At 46.7% G+C, this 17,777-nt stretch overlaps 2 protein-coding genes across 3 annotated transcripts; one reads left to right on the top strand and one right to left on the bottom strand.

Moving 5' to 3' along the window:
* Window positions 1-4,382: 4,382 nt before the first annotated feature.
* On the bottom strand, window positions 4,383-10,266 carry LOC144158084 (uncharacterized). Its single transcript, XM_077688743.1, has 10 exons — window positions 9,858-10,266; window positions 7,046-7,179; window positions 6,858-6,977; window positions 6,578-6,779; window positions 6,034-6,090; window positions 5,894-5,971; window positions 5,207-5,386; window positions 5,069-5,121; window positions 4,758-4,980; window positions 4,383-4,677 (listed from the first exon to the last, which is right to left on the bottom strand). Exons 1-10 carry the CDS (start codon window positions 10,138-10,140, stop codon window positions 4,556-4,558), a joined length of 1,452 nt encoding a protein of 483 aa, XP_077544869.1. The 5' UTR covers window positions 10,141-10,266; the 3' UTR covers window positions 4,383-4,555.
* Window positions 10,267-10,432: 166 nt separating this feature from the next.
* On the top strand, window positions 10,433-14,020 carry LOC144158139 (uncharacterized). 2 transcript variants are annotated; one of them, XM_077688798.1, is made up of 3 exons: window positions 10,433-11,672; window positions 11,947-12,064; window positions 12,125-14,020. In XM_077688798.1, exons 1-3 carry the CDS (start codon window positions 10,509-10,511, stop codon window positions 13,336-13,338), a joined length of 2,496 nt encoding a protein of 831 aa, XP_077544924.1. In that variant the 5' UTR covers window positions 10,433-10,508; the 3' UTR covers window positions 13,339-14,020. The 2 variants fall into 2 exon arrangements, with proteins under 2 accessions (XP_077544924.1, XP_077544925.1); XM_077688799.1 differs by lacking the exon at window positions 10,433-11,672 and having other exon boundaries at window positions 11,705-12,064.
* The last annotated feature ends 3,757 nt before the right edge of the window (window positions 14,021-17,777 follow it).

The following is a 17,777-nucleotide window of genomic DNA, read 5'->3' as shown; positions in this document are numbered from 1 at the left end:
TACGACCCAGTCCAGGGAAGGGGATTCCCAAGCAGCATTGGCCGATAGCCAATCATTGGACGCCCCTTGGCTTCCCTTTGGCTTCCGATAGCTTGGCCACAGGCCGGCCTGTACGCAAAAGCCATTCGTGGACAACGCGCGCTATACGACCGGCCTTGAGGACACGCATTGGCCGGTGCGCGAAAAATCGCACTGGACAGCGCGCTCATTCAGACGTAATTTTAAATGCAGAGCATTTCAGTAACTCACGATGTCACCCGCGTTGGCGTCCGTAGTCCGCACCGTAGTTGTCCCTACTATATAAAAAAAATTACAATCCGTCGCCAGGTTTCGATCCCTCGACCCTGCGGGCGGGACGCAACGTACGCAACGCTCTACCCACTGCGCCACAAAGCTTTTTTTTTTTTGTCTTTATTTAACTGCGCCACAAAGCCGACACAGAATTGGAGGCTACGGACGCGCCAGGCGGGTAAAGCTGGCTCAAAAATGTGTCTAAACACGGATGCCGCCATGATGCCACGCTGTAGTTGCCAGATCAGTAGTTGAAGATATGGCTAACAATTTTTCTTGAAAATGAGGCACAAATTTAGGGCCTTAAGCTAAAATTAGGCAACTTTTATGGCAATAACTGAGTTTATTTACGAGTTTGCATGCTTTTTATTAGTTTTCTTGAAGTATTCATGCTTAACGAACAAAAATAAATGAAATTATAAGCAAAAAGAAGGCGTCGGGCTAAGGCGCCAAATTCAGTTTCGGTATATTCTGAGGAGCGTCAGTCGTGTGGGGCTAATTTACAAAGGTTCACTCTAACACGCCTTAGTGTCTGCTGTGTCACTTCGTTGCTTGCGAAGACAAGCTTGCGAAGACTGCCGACGATACGGAATAGAGCCGCCGCCGCCTATCTTCAAGGACACCAGTATTCTTTCCTCCATGAAGGACACCTTCTCTACATGTCCGTAGTGGCTGCTGCCGATTTTAACTCGCCGTCAGCCGGTCATATCATGTTACGCCAAACATGTCTGGGCAGATCGGCTCCTTTTAATCATATATGATTCGTAAATTAAAAACAAACAAATGTACGAACCATTTTACCATGCCTAGCGTATAAGTAGGCTCTTGTTTACGGGTGCAGTTATACTTTCACTGAACGGTGTTTTACTTGAGTCAGAGATAAAACAACCGCCAACTAATAATAATAATGGTAACTTTATTTGCACGATAAGGTGGTTTTCTAGAGGAGGACAAGGCGAAGCCGAAAGGTAATCCCGGATGTAGGTGCAGAAATCTCCTGTATGGGTGTGTGCGATTGGTGCATGCTCCTTCGATCGCTGAAACACGCAATCTGAAATTTTCGGGAATATATTTGATGCTTTGCACGACACATTTCTTAAATTCGGCGGATCAGCGACGTTGTTTAATTACGTATACTTGCACCTCTGCTCTCATATGGCCCATGTATATACCTGCACAGAGGAGGTGGGGGAGGAGTAAACTTCGTTCATGTAAGATGGGCACCCGTGTGGTGGGGCGTTAAGAAAAATGATTCTGTCCTTCCCTGGGTGCCTTCGCCAATGAACGGAAACGGCCACTTCTGTTCACGCCCAATTATCAGGACCACCCCGCCTGCAGGCGGTTTTGCCTGAAATGCCTGCGGGTTCGGCCGGAAATCTGTCTGTCAACAGAAACCGCCTAGGAAGCATGTTGAGGTAACACACATATGCGCTTTCTTGGGTCGCGATGGGACCGTCATGTATTTTGTGCAAGGCGAAGTCGACGATGGATATACGTCTCCCTTGAAAAGTAAATTAATTTGAGTGCACCTATAAATTGTTATTGCCGCTCATTAGTTCAATCATAGTGGTTAATTTTGAAACAGCTGCCAAACATAACTATAGCAGGTGAATCAGACTGCCTAGCATGAGACTATCAGTCGCTAATATAGAGTATTCAGACACTTAATGTGCATTGCATATGGCAGTCATAAGAAAGCCAACAATAAATTGAACTCTCAATTTTATTATTTGCGACAGTTACATCTGCACGTGTCGGTTCAGGCAGGGCCATCTGGAGACTTTCTTCAGCGTTATACACTAGATAAAAGGGAGGAATGCGATATGCAAATGCGATAGAACGAAGGAATTCGATATGTGTAGCACAGCCTTCTCATTTATGCCAATATCAAACCGGTGGCCACAAAGGTGCCACACCAGACCTTGTAGAATTTCCACGCTTCCATTCCAGCGTGCTCACAGCAACAAAGATGATGACGAAGTTGCATTACCGAAGCTGGGTTTCAGTAATGCTGTAGCTGATTATGTATGTTCTGGCTAATGCTCATTCATATTGTGGTCATCAGCATTCTTATTTTCATCAAAAATAATGGCCATCGCAATGCCATCAGTCCGTGTATCAGAAGCAAAAATAAACACAGAAAAAGCAAGAGGGTCATATGTACAAGCAATTCTTATCCAACAAATTTTATTTCACACCAGTAATACCACCAGACCTCTAGGGAAGTTTGTGATGGTAAGAGCAAGGCTAAGATGACCTAATGTGCGACTTCAAAGAAAGGAAGAAACTGTAGAAGAAAGCTAGGGAGGTTAACCAAGGAAAGAAGAAGAACTGTCCAGCTGGCTGTGCTACATGTGGAAATGGGAACAGGAAACTTGAAAGGAAAGGAAAGGACTGGCATAAAATAAAGGATAAGCAATTCGGGAGGGAAAAAAAAACGTGGCATGGAAATGGCCAGTACAAAGACAGCACCATGGGCGAAAAAAAGATCGGCATAAAAGAAGCAGGCAAAATGACAAAATGGGCAAACGAAGGATGCTGCATGCTGGTAACACCCCTACAGCACCTGTGACTGTTTTTCTCTCTTAATCACTGCAATCTGCTTCTTCAAGGCAAGAACTGATTTTGCTACTTCAGCTCCATCTTGTTAAAACCACTGAAATATGTCTGATTTTCTGTGTACATAATGTAAATAGGGTACATAATTTCTAATTTCTTAAAATTTCTCCTGAAGTGTCTGCTCCTTCGTGGAAGCTTTCGTGACTAACTGCCTCGTAGAATTGCATTTGCTTTGTTCATTTTTTGCTCTTTTATGCTGCCTCTGATTGTATTTGTTTATGTCGTTCTTCTCCTCTTCTGCAGTGCTTAGGTTTTTTATCACGAAATTGTTTTTTCTTCAAAAAGGTTTTCTGGCTTTTAACCCTGTCTGTTTATTGGCTTTAAACCTGCCATAGCTTTGCTGGAAATAGTTCCTCACACAATTTTCCTCTTTATTCTGGGAGAGGGGGCATGGAATTTTAAAAGGTAAAGAGCCCTGCAGCGACTAATGAACACTGTAGTTGGAAGTACTGAAAGCTATAGTTCCACAAACCCAGAATGGAAATGCGCGTTCTACATGATATCTTCTAGTCTCTGGTTTGCTTTTGTCGAGATTTTGTTTAAGCTGCTATTAAATAGAATTATTGCGACCTAATGTAACCTGACAACATTAATCATGTACCTTGTGTGACGTCCCCAAGCATACAATCAATGACAAATCTTCTAAGCGTACCTAGAAAAACGGAAAATCTCTTGAGAGTTTCTTGATGCACATAACTTAGTAATATTAGGCTTGGGTATTTCACTGTTATTGCAAGGGCCACTACCTAAAAGCATTTCAACTGGAGAAAAAAGTTGACACACATGCTGCAGGGGCCTCGTAGACAGCCACAGGAACAGGCACAGAAAGCATGTTTGTTTAGCATAAAGTGCAGTCACAAATACGATTTCCATTTACATGCATTTCTTGGAAGCGTTGTCCAGTTCGAACTTCCATTCGCTAGAAAAGCAAGTAGTTGTAAAGAGCACCTCAATAGATTGCGAAAACAATCAGCTGACGCATACAGGGGGGGGGGGAGGCGTGTGAAACATGTTAAAATAGCGCTGTACAGACGGGACAACAAAGAAAAGACTACACAGGACTAGCGCTGCATATCAACTGAACTCTTTTAGCACACACAAAATGATATATACAGAAACAGCGCATGCGCGAATACAGGGGAAGCCACCAGGAAAAAAATCAGGGGAAAAAAGCAATCAGGGGGAAGTGATTTCTTTTTAAAGGAAGCAGGAAAATAAATGGAATGGGGATATTATTAAGCTCTCATGGGAGCTCACCTGCATTTCCCAGACGAAAATTTGAAGTGGGACCACTTTAAAGTGGGATATCGAACAGGGACCACTTGGCAAGTGGGACCACTTCCCACTTGGCAAGTGGTCCCTGTTCGATATCCCACTTCAAAGCGGTCCCACTTTAAAGTGGTCCCACTTGGCAAGTGGTCCCACATGGCAAGTGGTCCCTGTTCGATATCCCACTTCAAAGCAGTCCCACTTTAAAGTGGTCCCACTTTAAAGTGGTCCCACTTCACAGCAGGTACACAAAAAACATTCTTGCTCACAGGTTTACGGGTTGCACAGTTTATTTACAGTTGCATCATGTAGTTCGCGCACAAGTTGAGTGAAGTCGAGTACAAGTTGAGTGAACCTCACGGCTTCTGTGCTGAGGTTAGAGCTTCTTCTTGAAGCTTTTGCACAGGTCTTGTATCTTTTGCGAAAGGATGGTGCCGATGTTGTGTACCGTATCCTTCACAGGCAAGCCTGTCTGTGCACCCCAGTGCGTCACGGTTTCTTTAAAAAAATAAAAAGCATCATCAGGCCCCCATTTGCATGTAAACACGCACAAGCCCACACAAAAAAGTGCTACTTACCAATGATTGCAGCCACCTTTTCCGGGCTCAGCTGCTTGCGAGCCACAGCCCCGTCTTTCTTCAAATCTTTCGGGGCCAACTTGCCACCATACGTGCGCTCCGTGAGGCCCTCCCTACCCCAAATCGCCTGGGCCATGTCTTTGGCCACCAGGGCCGGCTTCTTGTTAGCGAAAACCTTTTCCGCCTGCCGAATGCCTATAATAAGGCCCGCCTTCACATGGCACTGTGGCAGAAACAGTATGAAAGCAAAACATGATTACCATTGAATAGATTGTGATTCCAAAATCAATATGAAACTATTGCAAGCTTACCCTGCCACCTCCGATGTCACTGAAAGGGGCATGCCCAGCCACCTGAGGATCCACTGAAAAAATTGTTTGGTCGTAAGAATTCTTAGTAAAATTTTCAGAAGTTTAGGGTGTAGGCACGCTTCACTAGCCAAAATTTACCTGTAGCCCGTGGCTCGTCCACGGGCGCTGCTGTGCCAGCACCGCTTCTGGCCAGGGCATTGTGGACGGCTGTGGGTGCAGCAGGTGCAGGCGTGCTCTGCACCTCTCGTGGACAGGCATGACTGGTGCCGGCTTCAGCTGCTGTAAGTGCAGGCAGGCGCACCTCTTGTGCACTGGGCCCTGAAACACAAGTGCTAGCACTTGAACTGAGCATTTGAATAAAACACTGGACGAGAGCACAACAGTAATGAACTTGCAACTTCAAACTTCCTCAGGAATACCCGGATATTAATCAAAAATAGCTTAAAGACAATCCCAATTCACGTAAAGTACGGACAAGCAGTGTTTTCTACAGTCAACTTTCTTATTTACCATAGTGGAACTACTAAAACTCAGTTCATTAAAGCGAAACACACATCTCTAGCTCTCCATGGGAGCGTTAAATTTTGTCAAAAGCAAAAAAAAACCTGAGTCACTTCATATTAAATCAACTGAACGGTACACAGCCGCAGTTTAATGGACCTTATTTACGCTCATCTTAAATAAATCTTGCAACCTAAATTATAACTGTCACCAAGCAAGCTGCAATTTATAACGTGAAAGTACTGCACCAGGGCGATCCTTAAGTTTGTATTTGAATATCACACACTTGTGCCAGTCTCACTACAACTGTTAAAGCAAACGTACCACTGCTGGCACAAAGTGCTGCTGCTGGTCTAACTGAAGGCTCCTCCTCCTCCTCCCAGTGATTCTCAGGAAAGGGGCCTACAAGTAATATCAGAAAAATGGTTAGGGGAACACAAAAGGGCCAAATTGACAGGCCTCACCAGGATGATTATGACCAGGTGGATGGTTCTCCTTTTGGGCTTCCAGCGCCTGGACAACTAAAAAAATGAAAAAGGTCCTTGAACATCCGTGCAAACATAAAATTAAAAGCTATTACGAAAAGCTTATTTCTGCGCAATTCCTGTTTGTCAAGCAAGCATGCATATATTTTGCAGTTTGTACCAGTTTGAGGTACAATAAATTTTCAATATGATTTCATTTATTTATATATATATATATATATATATATATATATATATATATATATATATATATATATATTAACAAGACAGGGATAAATGGATTCATTCGCTGTGCAAAGCAGCTCGAAAATAGATTTGTAATGCTTTAAAATTTTTAACAAACATGCATTCCCTTCCCCTCAGTTATGCAAATTTGTTTTTTTTTTATCTTAAATAGTCACAATTCCTCATAAACAAGACTGGTTCTCACTAGATTTATGGTCACAAGTATAGTGAAGGACCGACAAAACTTATGCCAAGTAAGATTAGGCACTATGTTCATATTGCAGAAAATAATATATACTTGTGTCCAGCTTTGCAGAGACAGAGCTCTGCATGCGGCGAATGATGTCTTGCAGCCCGTGATTTTCCTTCACAACTTCATCGAAGCGCCGCCGCCAATGCTTCGCCTCAAGCCGAGCTTGCTTGAGCTCTGAGGTAGACGTCAGCTCATCGCTGCTGCTGTCAGATTCGCTGGCAGACACGTGCCGTCTTTTCCTTGAAATCTGAGCAACAAACGCACGTGTCATGAGAAATTAAACCCACACATGCTCACATGGAAGCTCCACAAATTGGATAAGTACCTGGGAAGATGAAATGTCATTGTTTTTTCTTTTAGCCTGGGCCTGGTGTTTCTCGAGAATGCCTTTATAGGCCTCGTTTTTTGCAGCTAACTGAGCTGCGGCCAGTCGGCTTTTGCTTCCCTGAAATTAAAGTTGGAATAAAGAGAGGTTATTAAGCTGAGAATGGATGGAGAGAAAATTATATCTACCTGCTTCGACGGCTGTTTGGCACGCCCTTCGTCTGTCAGCCCATCATCCTCTTCCACTTCAATATCTGAAGGGTGAATGAGAGGCTTGGCCACCCTCCTTGATGCCCGTTTCAAACGGAGACCTTCTCTGGAAGCTGCGTTGTAACAAAATGGCTCAAATCAACATTTAGGAAAATCGAACACTTGCTGAAATCAAAATATGAGTGTAAATGACAAAAGTTCCATTTTCAAAAAAGGATATATATACGAGCAGTACTGACATCGTATGAGATTTTCTATTTCCAAGACGTACGAAAAGATTAACATATTAAAAAGAAAACATCATCGAACCTGAGCAAATCACTTGAATTTTTGAGGCACCCATAAAGTTTACAGTGGGTTGTCGCAGAGGCGTAAAGGCCATTAGTGATATCTATTTGCATGCAATGAGCACGTGTGTGAATTGTTTGTTACCTAGCTTAAGTACTCCCGGGGAGATGAAGTCAGCTGTTTCCGCATTTATTTCCCTAATTTATTTATTTCATTGCCTGCTCTAGCGCAGAATATCACCTGGCAGGTAATATTACCCCCCCCTTCCCCCCCCCCTGGACTCCGTTAGCAATTAACCTTGCAGTGCACCACACAGCTATCGTACTCTGCTTCCTGCGCGATCAAGACGGCCGTCGTGGCCAACGAAATCAGGCGTACTCGCTCGACCCCCTCCCCCGCGGTTCCAAGTTTCATCCTGGCACCGTTTCTTGCATGTTATTTCATCCCCTCTCCGCTTTGTAATTTCTCATCTCTTTAGCTTTTACTCCGAGTCTTCCTCAGTCTTCGCCAAATGCCTACTTTTCTTCCAGGACAACTCGGGCAGCACTCGGTCAACGTACCGTACGCTGTCGGTGCGGGTTGGCGAGTGAGTACGGCAATTTAAAGGGGCACTGACACAAAAATTTTGCATCTTGTTTTTTTTTGTTGCGATAAGTAGCTAGTGACCTACTTATAACCTGTAGAAACCTCATTTGCTTCAGCGTGCGACGGTTGTTTAATTAGAGGCATTTTCAATGCGGCCAGTCGCAGTTTCGGTTTCAGCGAGTGCCGCGAAACGATGGATTTTGTGGATTTTGTGTGAACAAAGCTGACCACGTGACCGTCGGAGGGATATCACAGAGCAGAGCCGCGGTAGCACTGTCGAATCCGCATCGACGGCAGTTTCTGCGAATGCCCCCACGTACTGATCTCGTGAGGCGCTTAATTAAAAAGCGACCGTGGATGTGACGTAGGCGCTGCGAGAGCAAATGCTACCGCGGCTAAAGAACGACGCGCGACGCTCGAGACGGTGGGTGGCAAAACGCGCGCTGGGAGCAGCCGGCCGGTCTGCCTACAGGTCCGCCTACAGATGTGTTCGGCTCAGCACTGCGGCGGATATTCGAGTGCCGCTCTCGTAAGCGGTGCAGATGACAATTTTTAATGCAACCCGCCATCGCATCATTAACTTCTTTCTCATGTAAGCCACCATGGTCGGGACTTGGGGACAATTTCGTGCAGCGGTAACAAGCTATCACCTGCTATCACTCGAGCTACCTGCGCCGGCCTGGGCCACTTCGCGGCCGTGGCCGCCGCCTGCACAGCGACCGTGCGGCTAGCTCAGTGAGCTTTTCGTGCCTCCGGCGCGTTTTCGCATCCAATGGTAATAAACAGTAAAAAGACATCCCCCTCGCGAGGGGCACGATCAAATGCACAGCATTTCCGAGGGGGTGCGCCGGCAAGTCGTATCTCTTGATTGCGGGACCCGTGTCGCCATCTTTTGGAGGCGCGGGACAACTTGTGGCGCTTTCGAAACAAACGAGAAATGAGTGAAGGATATAAGGCGCGTTCGGTGCGTCGAAATGTGTGTCGGTTTCGTGGCTCGGTCAGTAGGGCGCCGGGCACCTTGCGTTCCGCCCGCGGCGTCATGGGTTCGAAACCGGGCGCCGGAAACTGTTATTTTATTTCTTCCTGGCTGCGGACTACGACAAGGCGCGCATGCGGACTACGACAAGGCACGCCAACGCCGCGTGACATTGTGAGTTACTAAAATGCTATGCATTTAATAGAAACAGAGCCTGGAATCGCTGTAGAACTTTGGTCGCGGCCAGCTGCCCGATTAGCTGACGAAATCACGGCGCCTCCGCCGCCAACGATCGGGTCGTTCCTTCTCGAGAGCAGAAGCTCCGCCCTCCGGCCCTCCGATTGGAGCGGCGGGCCGGGCGAACCGGCAAAAAACGCCGGTAGTGCGGAAGCGGCAAACACAAACTCGTGACGTGTTTGGATGTTGTTTATTTACAATTGCGCGTGGTCCTCTGCTGGCTGCTTGGTTGCGTTTCGCACACTTCAAAATTGATTTTAAATATGTTCTAGGCTCTATTCGCCGCTAATATTTTGCAGATGATATATATGTGTTCCCACCAATCTATCTCCGAAGTTATCTCGCCTTCAAAATTTTGTGTCAGTGCCCCTTTAACGAAGCCTGATTTCGTTGCCGAGCTTCCCGAGTACGGCACGCATACGCCGACGCCCGTCTTCGGGTCGCGAGACGGGCGGTAGCGACAGCGACAGCCCGTGTCGTGAGCAGAGTAGCTGCGAGGAGCACTGCACGGAATTAACGGAGTCTCGGTATACGGGGGCCAATTTCGCGACGCCTGCACGGCGCCAGCCGAATATGATAATACGGACATTGAGCTGCGCTTAAGCTCGATCTATTTGTTCACGTTTTGCTACAGCGCAACACGAAACGTACACTTGAAAGCGACAAAACAAATAGAACAGACCACAGAGATAAATTTGCAATTACCTGCCAGCAGCAGCACCTGCGCCGGGTATTGCCCCGTGTTTTCTGGTACTTCGTCGTCTTTCCAGAAAGCAGAATAAACTTTTCCTCCATCAAAATCGTTTTCGTCGGCAGGATGGAAGTCCTTGATATCGTCGACCGGAACTTCATACGGCTCTTTTGCGTATTCGTTCAGAAAACGAACGAGCGCAAACATCTTTGTCGTCGTGAAGCACGTTTTCGGATGAGTCACCACGCTCCGCGCTATGGCTATGGCTGCAGCGCCAACTTGGATTGGATTCAACATGCTTGTTTGAATTAAAAATTACCAAAAAACAGTGGTACTAAATAAATTATTTTAATTTGCCGTAATTTCAGTCGAGCTCTGAAACGTTAAAAAGTTACATTTATAAAGTTTAGGGAGGATTGCGTATTATCAAAATTTATTATCATCATTAACGTTTGCGATGTCAGCATTGTCATAATGGCGCGTGCAGGTGTACTATTGTGTGGTCGCAGTTGACAACAGGGATATTGGTAGACTTCAGTCTGCTTCAGTGTTCAATTGCTGTAAGTTGGAAATGAAAAGATTGTTTTTGTTTTTACTTCTGTCGTGGTAGCTACCGTTGTGTCTTTGCGAGTGAAAGAAGCCATTGGTTACAAGCGCGGCGCACAATGAACACAGACAGACACAAAACGCGTAAGCGGTATCTGGAACCCGACGCTTGTGATGAGCCCCTGCCAAGGTCAACGTTATTTGAACTAAAGAAGACAGTAGCGGCTCGTGCAAGCATAACCCATCAAGCTTCAAATGCCACCGCCAGCCCGGCGGCTACAAGTCGCGGTGCGTCAGCGCCCGAAGATGGGAGCGACGAAGGTGCCGGACTGGCCGGCCATTCAGATACAGCACCTCACTGCAATTTGCCTTCCTTACTAGAGGATGATGAATGGCCTGGCGATGATCTCAATGCCGAAAATGATTCTGAGACCGCCGTGGGTGATCACAATGAGCAGCAATCCTCGACGGCCACTGACGCATTCAACTGCTCTCCCTTTCAGTTAGAATTTGTGAAGCCTGTTGGAAATGGAACCTCCTTGTCGGTGGGAGACGTGCTTGTTCTTGCAATGGACCTCGCTATAAAGCATGGCTTGACCTGGGAAGCTATTGAAGACCTTTTAAAGTTCAGCAACGTGCTTTTGGGAAAACATGTGCTACCGGAGAGCAAATATCTGTTCAGAAAGTTTTGTGGTGCTTCACCAGATGAGATGGAGTTCTATTTCTATTGCCCAGTCTGTGAAAGGCTGCTCGCAAAGAGTGGAGGAAGCTTGTCTGAGCGTAACAAAGTGTCAGGCACATGTTGTGGCCAGCAGCACAACGGCCGCCGGTTGATGGCAAATGGGAATTTTTTTGTTAGTCTCCCTCTGAAAAAGCAGCTGGCCAATCTCCTTGACGACAGTACTGTGAGTGAGCAGCTCTTCAGGTCACTGAACGCTTCACAGCCACCCAGCAACACTGGCGTATCTGACATCATGGGTGGTGCATTTTACAAGCACCAACGTGAAAAGCTGAACTGCGAGAAACAGGACTTCACAGTAACTGTGAATACAGACGGAAGCCCTATGTTCAAGTCGTCTAGCTACTCGATCTGGCCTGTACATTTGACGCTGAACGAGTTGCCACCGCACTTGCGCTGGAGCAACATCGTTTGTGCCCTACTTTGGTATGGCAGCAAGCACCCAAATATGACCCTACTGCTTCAGGCCTTTGCTGACAAAATGAAGGAGCTGTCAACAGAAGGAATATCGTGGTCTGCCAGTGGAAAACTGCTGCATTCAAAGGTACGTTGGCACTGAACTATTACTTACAAGACTTCATTTATAGTAAGGGATTGCAGGAAAAGAATTGCATTTGTTACTTCGAATTCGACTGTTAAAACTTTATGAAGGCATGCATGTGTTTAGAGTTCATCGTGATTGTAATGCGCATGAGGAAAGAAATCAAACCGAGCTGTTTGCAATTTTGTGGTAACAGTTTTTGTAACTGCTGCCAAAAAATGTTTACCATGACCTTTAATACATTTTTTCAAGTTGATATGCTATATTCTTTTTGTAGGTCTACTGCATAACCAGTGTGGCAGATGCTCCAGCGAGAGCCTCCATGCAAAATGTCATGCAATATAATGGATATTATGGCTGTTCGTGGTGTCTGCACCCCGGAAAATACGTTGCAGGTACAGTCAGCACTCTTAAAATCATTGCAATGGATTGCTAAACAAAGCACTTTTGTGCAGGTTGTGTCAAGTATCCAGTGGGAGAAGTGTTCGACGACCGAACAGAGGATGGCATGCTGGATGACATTAGGACTGCAGCAACTCTAAATCGCACTATCAGTGGTGTAAAAGTGCCATCACCCCTGATTAACGTTGCTGGCTTCGACATAGTGTGGAGTTTCCGACCAGATTACATGCATAGTGTGCTTCTGGGTGTGTCTCGTCAGCTCACCGACATGTGGTTTTCGGATACTGGGACTGACTATTATATCGGGACCGCACTAGCAGAAGTGGACAGTCGCCTCCCCGGACAAAGGCCACATGCAAGCTTCAACCGAACTCCAAGATCGCTGAAGCTTCGTAAATTCTGGAAGGCATCGGAGTGGGAGTCATGGCTGCTCTATTACTGCCTTCCGTGCTTGGAAGGCATCTTGCCCGTACAGTTTTTCAGTCACTTTGCACTTTTGGTGTCAGCTGTATACCGCCTGCTGAAAAGCCACGTTTCTATGGAGGACATCGACCAAAGCACAAAGGACATCACAGAATTTGTCATAATGATGCAATATCATTATGGGGAGCCAGAAATGACATCAAATGTGCACACATTGCTGCACATGCCAAAGAGTGTGCTCTTGCATGGGCCACTGTGGGCAATTTCGTGCTATGAGTTTGAGAACAACATGGGGAACTTGCTAAAGCTAGTTTCTTCATCAAATGGGGTCCCCTTTCAAATTCTTTCACGCATCCTCATGATGAACAACTTTCAGAAGTTGCTGGGTAGAGCTTCAGAAGAAGTGAAAGAGTTGTGCCTCAACAGGGAGCCCCGGCACGTGGGAACCAAACTTCTTGGAAATCCTCGGCCACCTTCTCAGGACCTCGTGAACTATGTTGAGGAAAATGTTGCAGGTGTGGAGCTAGTTCAAGAGTATGATCGGTTGTGTGTGGAAGGGTGTGTTGTGCACAGTGAACAATACAAGCCTGGTTTAAAGCGCGACTCGACTGCAGTGAAGGTGGGAGACAGTTATGCAAAAGTTGAGCATATTGTCAATGTTCTAAAGGTTGATGGGAGTTCAGAGGTGTTCATAGTGTCACATGTGCATGCAGTTGAAAATCTCGGAGATGTCTGCCACATCAAGAGAGCACACAAATCCGTGTTGAAGCGCCTACATAGTGTGTCACGATCTGTTCGCCCATGTATATATCGGAACCTAAATGGCTCACTGATATTTGCGTAGCTGTGCAATCGGTATGGATCATTTTGAAAGACAGTGTACTATCTCAGCGTACTCCCATTTATTCTGTATACCACATAAACCAAAGTATAGGTCAATATTTTCTTCCCAGAAATGCACGCAAAGTGGCCCCCAGTCTTACATAGCAGCCACTTATCTGACTTATACAGGTGTGATTTATGTCTACTGTGCTTGCATTGCCGCCAGTTTTGGTACTACCTGTCTCCACAGTTAGCTGTTGAATATATTGAGTGGTTCGGCACTATTCCCATTGCAGATTTGGAGAACAGGCCAGTGCAGACACAGCATGTGGTCATTCACAAGCAAGGTTTCGGATGGAAACATTGATGCATGCGGACTGTGTACCATGGTAAACCAGTCTACAGAATTGAGTGCAAAAACGTGTTATCTCATGTAGCTCCAATGTTGTTGCGGATAAGCATTTGATTCTCAATTTTTTAACTTGTACATACAGCTATCAATATTGTATCCAGAAACTTCTGTGCCTTACCGATGAAATGTGGTTTATCTACTTCAGTTTATTTTCTGCAAGCTAGACTTTCACTGCATGATCCTAGAGGCATAAGCGTGTTAGCTCTGTGTCCTTTACCCTTTTCATAAATACGTTCGAAATGTTTATCTTGTTAATGTGAATAACAAATAAAATATGGTTACAGTGCTGAAACATGCCTGTTTACTGTACCTGTAACCCAGAACACAATTCACTTGTTTTCAAATGTTGTTCCTCTGGCGAAATTTATAAATTGAAAGTGCTGTATGGGAGTGTATTCAGCTTAAAAGTAAGTATTGTTCACTCAGTGGGTGTATTGTAGGTGACCGTTTACAGCAGTGGTTCTCAAATGGGGGTCCGCGGACTCCAGGGGGTCCGCGAGAACATTTGAGGGGTCCGCCAAGCCTCGCTCAAAGCTACACCCCTCCCCCTCCCGCCATATTTTTCTCGATTTTGCTAACTAGCACTTTCTTGCAATGCAAAAAGGTGGCTTCGCCACATTACGTGTACGCTTAGTTTCTCCGCGTAGCACATATTTTAACATCTGCTTTTTGCACAGCACGCCAGCTATGAGAAGAAAAGAAACAGACACAGAAAAGGTAGACTTATAGATTCAAGAGCAAATTGTTCAGCATTATGACGCGCATCGTCATTAACGTCAAGCAGAAAAGGCGGGAATCGGATAAGTGTGTGGGCGACGTAAGCTGCAAGTACAAATTGTTTGACGTTTACGACACCGATCAACATATGCTCCATCGTGGGGTCCCCCGTCACTTTCGCAAGCCCCAGAGGGGTCCCCGGGGCAGTAATGGTTGAGAACCACTGGTTTACAGCATAACTGTGATAAGGAACTGAAAGTTTAGGTAGTGCATGCTATCACTGGCCAGTGTGCATGCATGTGGTGCACTAAACATTTTTAAAAGTGATTTCCCTATTATGAAAGACAATTGGAAATCATTAATAAATGACAAGTTTGGATATGACTTCATCTCTAAATAATTAAAGTCACATAAAGGCGATTTAGATGATGGCATTAGGGCGAAGAAGGTTTAGACATGGCGTCACTTGGGCCTTAGAGAAATGTTGCTTTTTTGTGACCCGAGTGTTAGACGTAGGTGTTTAACCACTATTTCAGAGCAAGTGGGATAAATGCACGTCCCACTTTGAACCAAGTGGCGCCTCTTCTGGATCCCACTTGCCTGCAAGCGGTCCCACTTGCAGAGTGGTCTCTCTTGCAAAGTGGTCCCACTTGCCTGCAAGTGGTCCCACTTGCATGTAAGTGGTCCCACTTGCAAAGTGGTCCCACTTACAAAGTGGTCCCACTTGCCTTCAAGTGGTCCCACTTGCAAAGTTGTCCCACTTGCAAAGTGGTCCCACTTGCAGGCAAGTGGGACCACTTGACTTTCCACTTTGAACCAAGTGGTGCCTGTTCAGAAACCACTTGCAGCCAAGTGGGACCACTTGAAATGAAGTGGGACCACTTTGAGTAGCGCTTCAAATTTTCGTCTGGGTTAACACAGTCAGGAAGCGGGAATAGTTGGGGAAATAGGATAGGAGAAAGAAAAGTAAAGATTAGAAAGGTGAGGAAAGAGTAGAGAAGAGTAGTTCCACCGTGGTCGATTCCGTCGCACACAACACACCACGAACACTGTTGGCTGTCAAACCCTGTTGGCTGTCAAACACTGTTGGCTGTCACTGTTGGCTGTCTCGTCTCCGTCCGGGAGACGAGAAACCTCGAAGGAAACAGTGAAGCGCGGAGGCCAGCACGGTGCGACGAAGAGCGAAGTCTGCGGCGGTCCCGACCGCTTTGGAGACGGGTACTGGGGGCGGGTCGGGAGCTGGCACTCGACCGCCCACACCAGCAGAGCGAAAGCCGAGCGACGTCCAACGGCCCACGCTTGCAACGGGCCGCCGAAATGAAGCCTCCCCGAAGCACAGGAGCACGAAAAAACACGTCCGCTCAACTCCGAAGCGACGACCGAAGTCCCCTGACGCACCCGCAAAAGCTACATCTCCGAGCGTACGAAGTACCCGCTAATCTACGCGCTACCCTTCTCAGTTGCGGAGAATGCAAAACTGCATCTAACGCGGCAGCATGGCACAAAAGTTCGCTACCTACCACAGGAAAAACTTCACACAACGTTTCTGCACAGCAAAGTTTTCACGGCGCACTCACAGCAACGGTGGCTGCCATGATGGAATGCGTTGGTTACTAGGTGAATACCGACTACTGCCGCCAACTCTAGTAGGCAAAAAGGCTGCGGGCAACGCTGTGAGGGTGGCATCATGTCTGCGCCCGGGTGTAGCACGGTTTCAATGCACGGGCTGGCCGGGCAGCTTTTCCTCTAGAGTCAGTAGTATTAACTCTATGGGACACGCCTTATATCCTTGACTCATTCAAATTACTGCTGACGAGCGCTCTCTCGTCAGCAGTTGCCACAAGTGCAACAACATTAACGTAACGCAAACTAGTTAACGTCGTGCGCCCCCGGAAATGCTCTGCATTTGATCGTGCCCCTCGCGAGGGGGATGTTGACGCTACCTCTTGCAAAGACCGAGTACAACCGCCGAGAACAAGGTCCCACGAGCGGCGCGCGCGCCATGGACTGGTGGCGCCATCTGTCAGATGCGACGCGAACTACTATCAAGGCAGTGCGAAAAACGAACGCGCGAAATACAATTCATATATATCATTTTTCATCATAAAATTTTATGAAGACTAGTAGCCTATATGCGACGCAGGTATTTATGAGTGCCTTTACACACGTCTTGGCATGTTCTTGTTAGTTGAATGACCACTCAAGTTCACTCAAAATATTACTGAAGTTGCCGTGTTTTTGAATTTGTTTTCACGCGCAGCGCACAACCAAAAAAGTAGTTCCAAATCATTTTCAAGCTTGTGTCAAGTATCACATTTAAATAAAAAATATTGGCAGGTGTAAATGCCCACAGCCTTACCTGTTGTTGCATACCGCTGCATGAAGTCTCACTGTAGAGCACTCGTGTGCGTTATTTTGCGTGTATACATGCGTACCCGGCGCGCAAGCAGCACCACTCGAAGGCAGCACTGCGGTCGTTGCCCGCGGCGGTTCCCCAACATGACGGATTACGACGGTTAGAGCGCGGTGAAAAGGCCAAAACGCAGCAAAAAGTAGTTACCTAAAGAGCCACAGCACCGTGCCACGAAACACAGCGTACTTCAACTAAAGTGCAGCTTATTCAAAACAGCGTGATAGAGAGTGTTAAACGTTCAGTAGGAATCGGTCATTTGTGTGTCCCAACGCAACGGTGAACGTCGAACTACTTCAGCGTTGTGCCTTTGCGCGTTCTTTGAACCCGCGGCAGGACCGGTGGACGGGCGCGTTGCACCGACGGCTCCGTCTCTTTTGTGGCATTGAAACTGCGGTAGTACTCCTGTACGTGTCTGTGAGGTGCGTTTTGGTGTCGGTGGCTGTGTGAAGTATACCTGACTGGTGTAATAACATCGTTTGCCTGCTACGGCCGCCGCTGAAAACGTAAGTCACCATTTCATTTTTTTCGCGGTGCGGGAGTGCTCGCGCTTGTTCCCGCCAAAACTTCAGCTGTCGTTTATAACTGGCGCTCGCGAGTGCTGCTTAGTGTTGTTGGTTCTTGCGAAGAAAAAAGTGGTCACATACATGTGCTTCCAATTGTGTGACGCCAGTTCTAGCTATCCTTTTTCCGGCTTTGTGTTTTCCGAACAAGCAGCCGTGCTCCCACTGCAGGTTCACGACGTTCAGCATGCGTTGAAGCAAGACTCGTGTGCAGTATTGGCGGTGAGCGCGAACACGGGCGGCGCTGCGAAGCGTGCCTCCGTGACGTCAGCTTAGGGATTCTCGCATTTGTCGTCTGCTTCACTCGGGCTCGCTCTCCCTGCTGTTTCTATGCGCTCGGTTGACGCCTGACGCTTGTC

This window comes from Haemaphysalis longicornis, unplaced genomic scaffold (assembly GCF_048455015.1).
Source record: "Haemaphysalis longicornis isolate Haplotype H1 unplaced genomic scaffold, Haemaphysalis longicornis Haplotype H1 scaffold_10, whole genome shotgun sequence".
NCBI lineage: Eukaryota > Metazoa > Arthropoda > Arachnida > Ixodida > Ixodidae > Haemaphysalis > Haemaphysalis longicornis.
The sequence above is the reverse complement of the archived record's forward strand: the minus strand, read 5'-3'. Positions and strand labels throughout refer to the sequence as shown.

Coding starts and splice junctions, on each gene's coding strand:
- LOC144158084 (XM_077688743.1), bottom strand. CDS start 10,140: ATGTTGAATCCAATCCAAGTTGGCGCTGCAGCCATAGCCATAGCGCGG. Junction 6,780..6,857: donor ATGACATTTCATCTTCCCAG/GTACTTATCCAA, acceptor TTTGTTGCTCAG/ATTTCAAGGAAAAGACGGCA. Junction 5,387..5,893: donor AGCACTTTGTGCCAGCAGTG/GTACGTTTGCTT, acceptor CTTGTGTTTCAG/GGCCCAGTGCACAAGAGGTG.
- LOC144158139 (XM_077688798.1), top strand. CDS start 10,509: ATGAACACAGACAGACACAAAACGCGTAAGCGGTATCTGGAACCCGAC. Junction 11,673..11,946: donor GAAAACTGCTGCATTCAAAG/GTACGTTGGCAC, acceptor TTCTTTTTGTAG/GTCTACTGCATAACCAGTGT. Junction 12,065..12,124: donor CCCCGGAAAATACGTTGCAG/GTACAGTCAGCA, acceptor ACTTTTGTGCAG/GTTGTGTCAAGTATCCAGTG.